This window comes from Crotalus tigris, unplaced genomic scaffold (genome assembly GCF_016545835.1).
Source record: "Crotalus tigris isolate CLP2741 ecotype Arizona unplaced genomic scaffold, ASM1654583v1 scf7180000019070.2622420, whole genome shotgun sequence".
NCBI lineage: Eukaryota > Metazoa > Chordata > Lepidosauria > Squamata > Viperidae > Crotalus > Crotalus tigris.
The window spans coordinates 351,548-363,945 of record NW_024097360.1 but is presented as its reverse complement, the minus strand read 5'-3'; the positions used below and the strand labels follow the sequence as shown (position 1 = coordinate 363,945).

General features: G+C 42.4%; 1 protein-coding gene across 1 annotated transcript in view; it reads right to left on the bottom strand.

Annotated features, from left to right (window-relative positions):
- Nucleotides 1-12,398, bottom strand: part of JAG1 (jagged canonical Notch ligand 1) — a 56,685-nt gene that overhangs the window by 11,069 nt on the left and 33,218 nt on the right. Inside the window, exons 9-17 of the mRNA XM_039359398.1 lie at nucleotides 11,219-11,332; nucleotides 9,701-9,814; nucleotides 9,197-9,243; nucleotides 6,588-6,761; nucleotides 6,025-6,178; nucleotides 4,739-4,903; nucleotides 4,054-4,167; nucleotides 2,198-2,311; nucleotides 64-177 (exon numbers count right to left, since the gene is read on the bottom strand). Coding sequence (XP_039215332.1) covers nucleotides 64-177; nucleotides 2,198-2,311; nucleotides 4,054-4,167; nucleotides 4,739-4,903; nucleotides 6,025-6,178; nucleotides 6,588-6,761; nucleotides 9,197-9,243; nucleotides 9,701-9,814; nucleotides 11,219-11,332 — 1,110 coding nt within the window. The remainder of the gene's footprint in view (nucleotides 1-63; nucleotides 178-2,197; nucleotides 2,312-4,053; nucleotides 4,168-4,738; nucleotides 4,904-6,024; nucleotides 6,179-6,587; nucleotides 6,762-9,196; nucleotides 9,244-9,700; nucleotides 9,815-11,218; nucleotides 11,333-12,398) is intronic.

Here is a 12,398-nt window from a genome sequence, read left to right as displayed (position 1 = left end):
TTGCCAGTCTCTTCGGCACATGCCTTGGGGAAGGAAGGGCGAGGACCCAATATAGGTTCGTACCTATATTGCAAGTGGCTCCATCCCATCCGGCAGGACACATGCATTTGAAGACGTCGCCCTCGTCGTAACACGTCCCTCCATTGTTGCACGTGGCTTCATCGCACTGACTGTCACCTACCCGAACGGGGAAAGCCAACAGGTCATTTTTTTTCTCTTTCTTAATAAATAACGTTTATTGAAGTTTAAAAATATAAAGATAAAGAACTAATAGGAAGCAAGAAAATATGAGAAGAAAATTACGGTAAAAAGTGCAGAGAAAAAGAAAACACGCAAAGAGAAAAGAAGAAAAGTTAAAGACATGATTTCATCCTCTTTCATCAAGACACGTAAAAACAATTTCAGTAACTTATCACCCTTTCAATAAAAGATATCTTCTTCTCATACCTCATCTCCTCTCTATAAGCAAATGATAAAGCCTCATAATTCAGTCCTTATCAGCAAAACCCCATTAAGAATTACCAAAAATTACAAAATAGCTATTTGAACTCAGTCAAATAAAAGTGACATATTTCTTTCCTTTAAGGCAGTAATTTATTATTTCCTCTAAAAATACAACCCACTTTTTGCCATCTGTTATCTATAAACAAATCTCTAAAGCCTCTTCATTTTAACCTAGTCAAGCAAAATCCATTTAGAGCTACCAGAAGCAACATATTAAGAATCTTGTTCTTTGAGCCCTTCAAATAACATCCCACGTTAATTTCTTATCATTTTCTCTTTCTTTCCTTTCATAAACTAATTCACAAATTTAACGCATACCAGAAAGAACATGTGTAGTTTAATATATATATATATCCCATTAAGAGCAACTGGAAAGAACTTCATATATTTTTTAACCGTGATCAATTTTACATTCCTTCTTTTTACTTTTTACTTTTAAAAATCCAAGAGAACAAAATGGGTGATGGGTGAGATGCAGTCAGCTTAGTTTCAAAATCATCAGCATCTGACACATCCTTTTTTTTTTTTTAATCCATTGATTAAAGCTTATTGCAATGTTCTCTCCCCTACTCAGCCACAGTAACTTATGTGACATAACTGTCCCTCTCCCTTCTGCCTCTCCCCCCCAATATAAACCCGGGTCCCTCAATGTTGCTGGAATTTTCTAACATATAGAGAAAGTATAGAGAAAAGGGCACCATCAGGTTGTGGCTGGGACACATTTACCCATTGATCCCTATATTCAAAATGATGCACTTTTGTGAAAAGAAACATACCCTGAGCTCATGCAAGGTAGACACTGGCATTATGTAACTTCAACACTGGCATTCATAAACCAGCTGGCTTTGAACCGCAGGATGCTTTGCCTATGGAGAGTCTCAGTCATCCAGATCATGAGGTGCTTTTTCAAAAGGCAACTGGCCTTTCCTTTGTTTTTGCCTGAAGATATTTTTCTTCTCCTCCAAGAATCTTCTGAAGAACTTAAGAAGCTTTTTGGATGAGAGGCAAAATGTCTTCAAGCAAAAACAAAGGAAGACCACTTGCCTTTCGAAAAAGCACCTTTGGGATGCAGGATACTCTGAACAGAAAAGAGTGCAGAGAAGAGCAACAAAGATGATTAGGGGACTGGAGATTAAAACATATAAAGAATGGTTGCTGGAATTGGGTATGTCTAGTTTAATGAAGAGAAGAACTAGGGGTGACATGACAGCAGTCTTCCAATATCTCAGGGGCTGCCACAAAGAAGACGGAGTCAAGCTATTTTCCAAAGCAACTGAAGGCAGGACAAGAAGCAACGGATGGAAATTAGTCAAGGAGAGAAGCGACCTAGAACTAAGGAGAAACTTCCTGACAGAACAATTAACCAGTGGAACAACTTGCCTCCAGAAGCTGTGAATGCTCCAACATTGGAAGTTTTTAAGAAAAGACTGGACAGCCATTTGTCCAAAATGGTGTAGGGTTTCCTGCCTGAGCAGGGGGTTGGACTCGATGACCTCCAAGGTCCCTTCCAACTTTTTATTATTATTATTATTATTATTATTATTATTATTATTATTATTATTATTATTTCAAGGACAGAAGAACAGAAACCACCTTCTACTCAGAAGACAATCAACTCACTGAGTGAATTCAACTGAATTCAGACACAAAACACGACACTCTGAGTCTGGCAAAGCTATTAAAAAACACTCACGTGAGTGGCAAGTTTTTCCTTTCCAGCCATTTTTACATTCACAGAAAAAGTCATTGACCAAGTCTCGGCACGTCCCTCCATTGTGGCAAGGGCTTTTACTGCAATCATTGATATCTGGAGACAACAGAGGAGAATGTCAGCTGGTTACCCATCTGTAGGAACTAAGAATATTTACAGAGTGTGCTTTGTCTGCATAATTCACATCCCTCTTTTTAGCCTGGAGCTCCTGGATTAAATGCCGCAAGATCTGGATGCCTATTGCCTCTATTCTGCCCTCCATCCCTGGGTTCCCTTTTGGTTTTTCTCACTATTCAGCTTTCCTTGGAAGTTCTTTGGAATGAAAACTAGACCTTATAATTACATCCTTTCTAGGCCAAAGGCTAACAGTTCGGATGTTCCTGGCTGTCCTTGAGACACTGCAGGTATAAGCTTCATAAAAGTCTGCTGGATGCCTAAGGGTTTTAGGAGGAGGAAATACTCAGAGTGTAACTCTGCAAAATACGTGAGCCATTTATGCAGCTCCTAGTGTACAGGCAGTCCTCAACTTACAACAGTACATTTAGTGACCGCTCAAAGTCACAACGGCACTGGAAAAAGGGTGACTTATGACCATTTTTAACACATTTGCAGCAGCCCCATGATCATGTGATCAAAATTCAAACGCTTGGCAACTGGTTCATACGTATGACGGTTGCATTGTCCTGGGGTCATGTGAACAGCTTTTGCGAAAAGTCAATGGGGGAAGCCAGGTTCAATTAACAACCGTGTTATTAACTTACCAACTGCAGTGATTCACTTAACAAGTGTGGCAAGAAAGGTTGTAAAATGGGGCAAAACTCTAATGAATGTCTCACTTAACAACATAAATGTTGGGCATCCCAGTACTTTAGCTCCACTCACTTTATACTAAACTCAGATCACTGAATGAAGCCAACATTCCCTTAACCATATAGCAGCTTAGATAGGGCACTTCAGGCACACAGGTAACTAGATGGAGCAAAAGGACAGTTAGTAGAAAGCTTCTCCTGCACAGGATATCCTTTTTGCTCAAGAACATTTATTTCATGTCTTATGTGAGCACATGGTGAGAAGAAAAATGAAACACAAAAGTGCCTTTCCAGTGTGCAACGGCTTGGAACTATAACCAGATTTCTCTGCAAAATAACTCAAAAATACCTTGGGAAAACTACATTTCCCAGACTTCTTGGTGCCTGGAACACTGTTCCAAATCTATACTGCTATGGATTTAGATGCTGAAGCCGTTGCTTGGGGCATTGTTGTTTTGTTTCTGTCAATGCTTTATAATAGCTCTTGTTTCATTTATCCTCGGTAAGCTGATTTGAGCTGCATAAAAGCTGCAGTAAATAAAATCCAATGAATAAATAGGTGCTGTCAGCTATCTGGAGAGAGTTGAACCTAAGACAACTCTCCTGGGTATCCCAACAGGAAGAAAAACAAGTAGGGAAAAAAAAATAAAGCATCAACACATAAGGCCTTGTAGGATGGGCTTAGATGTGAGGTCAGAACGAGCAACTATTTGGTTTTGTGAAAAGAGGCGAATTCCTCCTTGCTTAGCCCAATGTCCAAATTAAGATGGAGGAGGGTACAAGTGGGCAGGATAAAACGTTCACTTACTATTCCCGCAACCTGGGGTAGAACACACACTTGCAACATCTAATGTTGTACAGCCTACAAACTCAGAAAACTATTTTCTCCTGATCCAAACCGAGATCCCCAACTCTCTCAATGTATCTAGGCAGACTGCTCAACAAATGAGGCCCATGGTGTTTTCAGGATATTTTCCCCTCCCCCCCCCTCCCCTCTTCCCATCTGTTGGAAAAGGAGGGCCTGCTTACTTGCTTCACAGAAGGTGCCCTCCCAGCCATCACTACAAATGCACTTGTAGGAGTTGATGCCGTCAATGCACGTGCCCCCATTTTTACATGGGTTACTCTCACAGTCATTGATGTCTGAAAAAACAAGGATTGGAAAGGAGATGAGTGGACCAAAAGTGCCTTTCAAAAATTGAACAGGGAATCTAGGCTGTAAAAAAAAAAAAAAATCATGTCCCCCTGCAAATTTTAGACCTGTCCCTAGAGATGTCAAAGATTAAATCTGTTCCATTCAATATGCAAGTGCCTGGCCCTTTGTTAAAAAAATGGAAAGCAGGCTAATAAAAAAAAAAACAGCCTATTCTTAATATCCCCACATGCTTTAAACATTATGTAAGGCAGTCAATAAAAAGGGCAGGGTAAATTTGCTATACGCTAATAAGAAGCCTTCTGTACACAAGCCCAAGTTAATGTTATAATTTATTTAAAAAAAAGTTAAATATTCAAGGGCAGGGACCTCTTAAACAATTTCCCCAAGGCTCCAGTCTCAATTCACTGTAGGAGGAGGAAAAAGAGAACTTGGCAGGGTTGAAAAGATATATTAAGGCCACTCCTGCGTCCCAAGGACAAAAGTTATTATTATTTACACAAGTAGCTTCAAACTTGGATATAAAGGAGAGGAACCAAGATAAGCATCTCCAAATCTTACTTTCATGACAGTAGGTGCCAGTGAAGCCTTTGTTGCATTCACAAGTAAACTTGCCTCCCGCCTGGCTCTTGCACTTGCCATGGGGGCCGCAAACGTTGGAAGAGATATAGCGGACCCCTTCTGGGGTGCTGTTGGAAGCGACAGCAACAGTACAGCTGTCAATCACTGCAGAAAAGAGACAAGCAAGCAAAAGTGAGTCTTCACCGTCTTACCAGAAGCTTTATGGGTTCTCCAGGATTGTTGCCGATGTGTGGGGAAAGTACATTCAAATTAAACTAGGTTTTAAAGTGGGGGTGCCCAACCTCAGTAACTTTAAGACATGTGGACTTCAACTTTCAGGCATGGCGGGCTGGAGAATCCTGGGAGTTGAAGTCCACATGGCGGGCTGGAGAATCCTGGGAATCGAAGTGCACAAGTCTCAAAAGTTGTCAAGGTTGGACATTCCTGTTTTAAAAGTTTGATAAGGAAATGCAACAGAGTTCAACTTGTGAAGAAAAGTGGTTTCAACTTTGGACCCCCTCACTTTCTACTTTGAACACATCTGTTTCTCCCTTGCCATGTCTTCCACCCAGCCCCAATATTTTCCAGAACCTGGTTTGTGACCTTTAGTCTCAAAGGGCAGTGTACCTACATCTTATGACTCTCCAACACTGCTATTAAAAAATCCCTTAGAAGTGTAAAAATGTGATTCTAAAGCGCTTTGTGTTTTCTAGGTATCCCCAACTCTTAGGAGCAGGAGCATCATGTAACCAGAAAGGCCTTAGATCAGGCCAGGTTATTTCTCCATCTAGATCAGGGAAAGGTGAACTTTTGGTGGCTGAGAATTGCACTAAACAATTTTAGGATGAGCTTTGAAGCAGACAGTTTGATTCAGACGAGTTTGAATTGGATTTACCAAGTGGGCAGAGCTGGGATATTCTGTAGTTTTAAAACGTATTTAGAAATGCATGGTAAAGTTACTGGGCCTTCCTTCTCAAAATAGCAGGAGAACAATGGCTGCTAATGTATTTAAAGGGCATAACTCAATATTTGGTGTGACCAAAGAAAATGGGGTCTGAAGGCTCTATGCTCCCTCATGGCCCAAGCCTACTAACCTGTTCCAACACAGCACTGATTACGCTGAGTCACTGGAGTTCTGCCCCCTGAAATTTCAGGCAGACATCTTGGTCAAGTGATGTTGGAGACTGAATTTGGGACTTTCTGCATGAACGGCACGGACCCCCATCGTTGTCCCCGGGTAAATGAGCGACTGCTACAACTACGCAACACAAGGTTCAAAAACATACCTTCACAAGGAGTTGAGCGGCAGTGATCTTTGAGGTGGGAACAGTTCTTGCCCTCGTAATCATCCGGACAGTTGCTGCAGAAATAATCACTCTCGTAATTGAAGCACTGGGCCCCATTCTGGCAAGGGTTGGGCTCGCAATAATCTATGTCCAACTGTCAGGGACGGTGGAGAGGGAGGAAAGAGGAGGACAGAACAGAGAATCTAAGTCAAAGGCTTTATCCATCTTCTTCCCACGGTCACAGGAAGGAAGTGTGGAATCTGACCTTTTTATCTGCCACCTCTATTTGCCTGTGTATGCCAGACACAATGCAGCTCTCACCAGCCTTGCTAAAATAACGAGGTTATCAAACAGCAGGCAGAGGCTGGGTAGACGCAGGGCGCTTGCAACATGAATGCACACGAATACTCCTGAAGTTATGAATTCCCACACCTCACCCTTGATGGTTTTTTTTTTAAAAAAATAAAAGCGTCTATTAACACTGCTTGCTTGAATGCAGGTATTCAGCCTACAGATCCACGGAACTGCACACTGAATTTGCTCTTATCTGGAACCTGCCTCACCTGACAGATGTTTCCTGAGAAGCCAGCCAGGCAGAGACATTGGAAGCCGTTGATTTCATCTTGGCAGTGGCCCCCGTTCAAACAAGGGTTGCTTGCGCATTCATTGATGTCTCTCTCACAGCGATCCCCAATATAGCCAGGTGGGCAGAGACAGCGATAACCGTTCACTAAGTCCTGGAAAGACAAAAGGGTGCGACAGCGAAAAAGAAATCAGCTTACCTTGCCAATAAAACACAAAAGCATTCACACATATGCAAGCAGCACAAAACCCAGAGAGGCCGTTTGATGTCCTAGGATGGCGTTAAGACTAGAACTCTCACAAGCCCTTCTCTCTGACCACGTGCGCTGGGACCATTGTGACTTACAAGGGAGTCCTCAAATTATGACAATTGGAACCAGAATTTCCGTTGTTAAACAAGAGGGTTGTTAAGTGAATGATGGCCAACGTTATGACTCTCTTTTGCCACAGTTAACTGAATCACTGCAGTTTTAAGGGTATCACATTGTCGGGAAGCAACTCTGGTTTCCCCCCACTGACTTGACTTGTCAGAAACTGACTGGGAAGGTCGCAAATGGCGATCACAGGAAGCCGGGATGCTGCGACCGTCGTAAATACACACTGACGGCCAAGCAATTGAATTTTGATTACGTAACGGTGGGGATTGAGGGTTGGTTGTGAATCACTTTTTTTTCAGTGCCACTGTAAACTTCAAACGGTCACTAAGTGAATGGTTGTAAATCAAGGACTACCTATACCATGCAAATCCACTGAAGTGCAACGGGGAAGAAGCAAGTCAAGCCAGAGGGGACCTGGATTCACTGCATCATCAGAGCTAAACAGACAGGATGAGGCAGCAACGCTGGTTCATTTCTGCACATGCAGTCTGAAATTCATAACTAGAGGGAGATACTTATTTATAAGAGGATGACACTAGTGATGGACTCAGTGCACTCTAAAGCCCCGCTTTGGTTCTACAAAGTTTGCAACTTTGATAACAGCAAGGTAAGAGCTGTGGTGGTGCAGTGGTTAGAATGCAGTATTGCAATATCGCAGGCTAACTCTGCCCAAAGCCTGGAGTTCGATCCTGATGGGGGCTCAAGGTTGACTCAGCCTTCCACCCTTCCCAGGTCGGTAAAATGAGGACCCAGACTTTTGGGGGGCAATAGGCTGACTCTGTAAACTGCTTAGAGAAGGCTGTAAAGCACTGTGAAGCGGTATATAAGTCTAAGTGCTAAGTGCGATTACTATCTTCATTACTAAAGTCAAGCTGAGAAAAAGGGGCAGAAATAAAGTGGAAGGAAAATCTCTCCCAGCCTCTTTTCCTGAAAAAAGAAAAACTCATACATTTTGTGCTCAACGCCTAATTTGTGGGTGAGCAACAATCCGTTCCATGTCAGGCTGAACTCCCATTTCATCTGTGAAGCCCTCCTCTTTCTAACTGTTGAGAGAATTAAAATGAGACCACCACGGGAGCAGAGCAGAGGGAGAAGAAGCATGCCAATCTGAATGAAGGGTAGGCTAAAGATGGAATATATTTAAAATATACACAACAGCTGCTGGTAGCAACAAATTACGCATTCACGCATTGAGATTTCTGAACATACGTTAATAGCATGCGATAGCATTATTTTTCCAAAATGTGAAAAATGACATAAAATTACGCATGAAGGGAAAATCATTAAATATCATAAAAGGTTTTATGAAATGTAATGTCCCTGCAAGTGAGGCTACCATTAACCTCCTTTTTGCGCTTATTTAGCATAAAATGATTTCCCCTTCATATGTAATGGCCTAGTTCACGCATCATGCTAAGTTTTAACATGATCATTTCACAGTCGATTAATCCGATGGAAAATCCACCCATTGTGCTAATGGTGTGTGCAAATTGTCCATGATTATGCTAAACCATGGTTATGTGGTTTGTGTGCAAGTTAGCGAGTTGACACTAGCGGTAAAGTAAGGGTACTTGATGTTCATTTCTAGAATGATCAAAAAGACCTTTTCTATGGAAACAATTTAGTAATAAAATAAACTTCTGCAAATGGACCAGTGAGGGAGGCAAGTGTATGAAATTGGATTCCTTGGGATTTAGAGAGTAAACTGACTGAATTTAGATTTGACTGGCAACCTTTCCGAAGGGGAGATTTTGTTTCACAGCAGGAATGCTGGGCCAAAATAACATGTCACCCACCGCCACAACCTTCTGAAGCAAGTGAGTAACTCTGGCTGTTGTAAGAGTGCTTAAGGAATTTGAATTTTTGTGAATTCAATTACGAACTCTCCCAATCTGTTTCCTGGATTTGCTTGCAGACTAGAATTTAAATGATCTATTATCTTTTTCCAGTTATCCAGTGTGGGAGCTTAATTTAAGAGAGAGAGAGAGAAAAAAAAACGGAATCTCAGGCATCTTTTGAGAGAAAAGACTCTTTCAGTAGGAATAACGAGGACTTCTTTTCTCCCTCAAATCTCATTCACAGATTATCAGAAACCCAACCCAAAATGACACCAAAAATTCAAGAGTGACTGTGCTGCCCATTCACTCTTCATCGCTATTCTCTGCTGAAAACTTTTACTAAGACCCATCAAAAAGAAATCAACCATTACTTACTTTACAAGTCCCTCCATTCTGACACTGTCCCACGCAGTCATCGATATCTGTAATTAAAAGAAGAAAAAGAAAAACACAACCTGAGTGGGAAGGCAATACAGCAAGTGAAATCCAAGGTTGAAAAACAAAACAAAAACCAAAACCAGGGGGGCTCTGTAGCTCTAGCTAGATAAACTCTGTGAAATTTCCTGCTTGCTTTCCTCGAGATAACGTTATTGTAATGGGTGGGAACCTTCAGCAATTCTTCCAGTAGAGTTAAACTGAAACTTCACATCATTGTTTCGAGCCACCTTATCAGAATCTAGCCGTATTGTGGACTAATGGGTTTGATAAAATTGCTTCTTATTCTTGCCAGATTGACTACTCCCTTTCTAAAAACATCAGCGACTCTCCCCGCCTCTTCCTTCTGGCTGAATTATGACAAAATTTAAACTCCAAGCTCGGTACCGATTGCAACACTTTGCACTTCGACTCCCCCCAAGCTACACCCATGCTCAAACTTACTTGTCTCACAATTCTGGCCAGTCCAGCCAGCAATACAATTGCAGTAATAACTACCAATCAGGTTCCTGCAGGAATTGGCATTGATACAAGGTTTGCCCTCGCATTCATTGGCATCTGAAAAGAGAAGAGGAATTGCTCAACGTTCAGCCGTGGGTAGAATGAAAGAGGAAAGCACATCCCTCTCTTGTTTTCACAGCAGCCACTCCGTGTTTATTAAAAGCTAGCGGACTCTGAAAGATGACACAATTGCACAAACAAGAGAAGAAGAACGTCAGGGCTAGGCAACCTGATGCCCTGCAAACATTTGGGAATTACAACTCCCAGCAGCCGCAGCCCGTCATCACAAACTAGAGCAGTGGTTCTCAACCTGTGGGTCGGGACCCCATTTGGGGTCGAACGACCATTTCACGGGGGTCGCCAAACCACGCAGTCCGCCATTTTTTTTCCCCTTTCCTTAGCTGTGCTACTCCCTTTTATTCTATTGGCTTTTGAAAGCCAATAGAATAGACTCTCTTGAATAGAGTCTAATTCTATTGGCTTTCAAAAGCCAATAGGAATTGTCCAGGCTGTCTCTGCCCTGCTGAGCCCGCCAAAAGTCCCATTCTGCAAACGGTGCTGCACCAGTTGAATAGTCCTCGACTTACGACCGGTTGAGTAGTCCTCGATTTACAACCGGTTGGAGGGTCGCGGCATTAAAAAGGTTGAGAACCACTGAACTAGAGGAAGTAGAGTCCAAAACTTCAGGAGGGCACCAGGCAGCCTAGTCCTGCCTTTAAATCGCTAAAGCATGTTCTGATTTCTCACAATGGCATCGGTAGCACTAAGACACCAGCCCCCCTCGATTAAGAGCAATTATTTTAAAGGGGGGAGGGGGAGGCAGGAAGAGGTGAGTGAAGTGAAGATTAGCCAAGGAATAGAGCATCCTCAGTCCTTGGGATTAAAACATGGTCTTCAAAGTGCAGATGACTCATTCTTCAGAGGATCAAGCCAGAGGTTGGAATGCAGCTGCAAATTCTCCTGGCTGGATGAGTTAATGAGGCTGGGGAGATGCCCCGACTTTCCCCACGAGGCCAAAAGAGAGGGGAAAACAGGTAGGAGAGTGCACTGCCTTGAGGAGGATATATTTGCTCTTCACAGCAACCAATCCCAAGACAAGCAAGCAGTCTCGAGAGTTGCATAAAGGGGGCTACTTCCCCCAGAATCACCGTTGCCAGGAGATGGGAAGGGCTAAGGTAACTGCACAGGTTAATCTTGTGCCCTTGGGTAAATGGTAGGAAGGTCTCCTCCTCTGAATTCAAGCAACTCCAGAGATTCCCAGATTAACAAATCTGAATTTCTCATATATACAACAGAGATACTCTGAAATTTCCTTCCATAATGCATGGGCACCCACAGAAAAGCGGTTAAGATTATGCAATTTAACAATCTCCACAGACTGAACATTGTTATCTGGGAAGAAAAGAACCTGAGGTTTCCCCGATTAGCTCAAGGCACAGTGGCCCTCACCATCATACATACCTATTTGACAAGTTTTACCAGTCCACTGAGGTGGGCAAACACATTTAAATCCGTCAACTAGATCCTGGCAAGTCCCTCCATGCCCACAGGGGTTTGGAGAACAGTCATCAATATCTGCCAAGAAAAGGTTTATTTAGCCTTAGGTTAGGCAATTATCATCTGACCAACACTTCAGCAATTGTGCATCCCTTTAGTATATAGCAGGGGTAGGCAACCTTGGCTCTTTTGTGGACTTCAACTCCCAGAATTCCTGAGCCAGCCATGCTGAGGGGAAAGGGAGAGGTTTCCAAGCTGAGCCATAGCTGGCTCAGGAATTCTGGGAGTTGAAGTCCACGAGTCATAAAAGAGCCAAGGTTGCCTACCCTTGCTATATACCAAAGGAAATATCCAACTTTTATATCGTGCCCTTCGCTTTTCATTCCTCCCTGCCCCTTCAACTGTCTTTTGTGCCTCAGACATCCTTAAAGCTAGTTATGAATTTGGATAAGATGAAACTTTCAACACCAGGAATGTTCACACTCTGTCAGGTTTTCTTGAGTTAATAGCCTTCAGAAAAAGTGCAAGTCAATTTCACATTGTCCTCAAACAGGAGATAACTACTCCAGCCAGAATGCCAGCGAAAATATTCATTCATGGATATTCACAAAAACATTCCTGCCCTGCTTTTTAAGTGCCAGAATCTGAAGCTCAAGTCTGAAAAAAAACTCCACTGAATTCATTTAGACTTGGGAGAAGTTCAAGTGGGGCCCAGGAAAACCCAGAGAGCTGTCTTATAGCAATTCAACACTTCCAAGACTTGTACTCTCAACACCAAGAGGGACTTCCCAGGGTTTCACACACTAGTATCTCCCCAACCAACATGGGACATTCTGCACACATTGTTTTAGTGTAATAATTTTCCTTATAATAATTATACTAAATAATATAATTATAATAAATAATAAACTGCCATTCTATTTTCCTTTGCATTCGTGCATATTCCAAAACATCTTCTCTGAATCATATCCCAAAGTACTGTCCAGCTCTGCTTTTCAGCTCTAATCTGTCCTGAACTGCAGTTCTGATCTCTCCTGAAGTACAATTTTTACTTGTCCACGGACCCTGGAACTGATTTTCACTGAAAAGATAACACATATAAGGCAGAAGAACATGTTCTGGTTTTCTTCTTCCAGACTCGCAA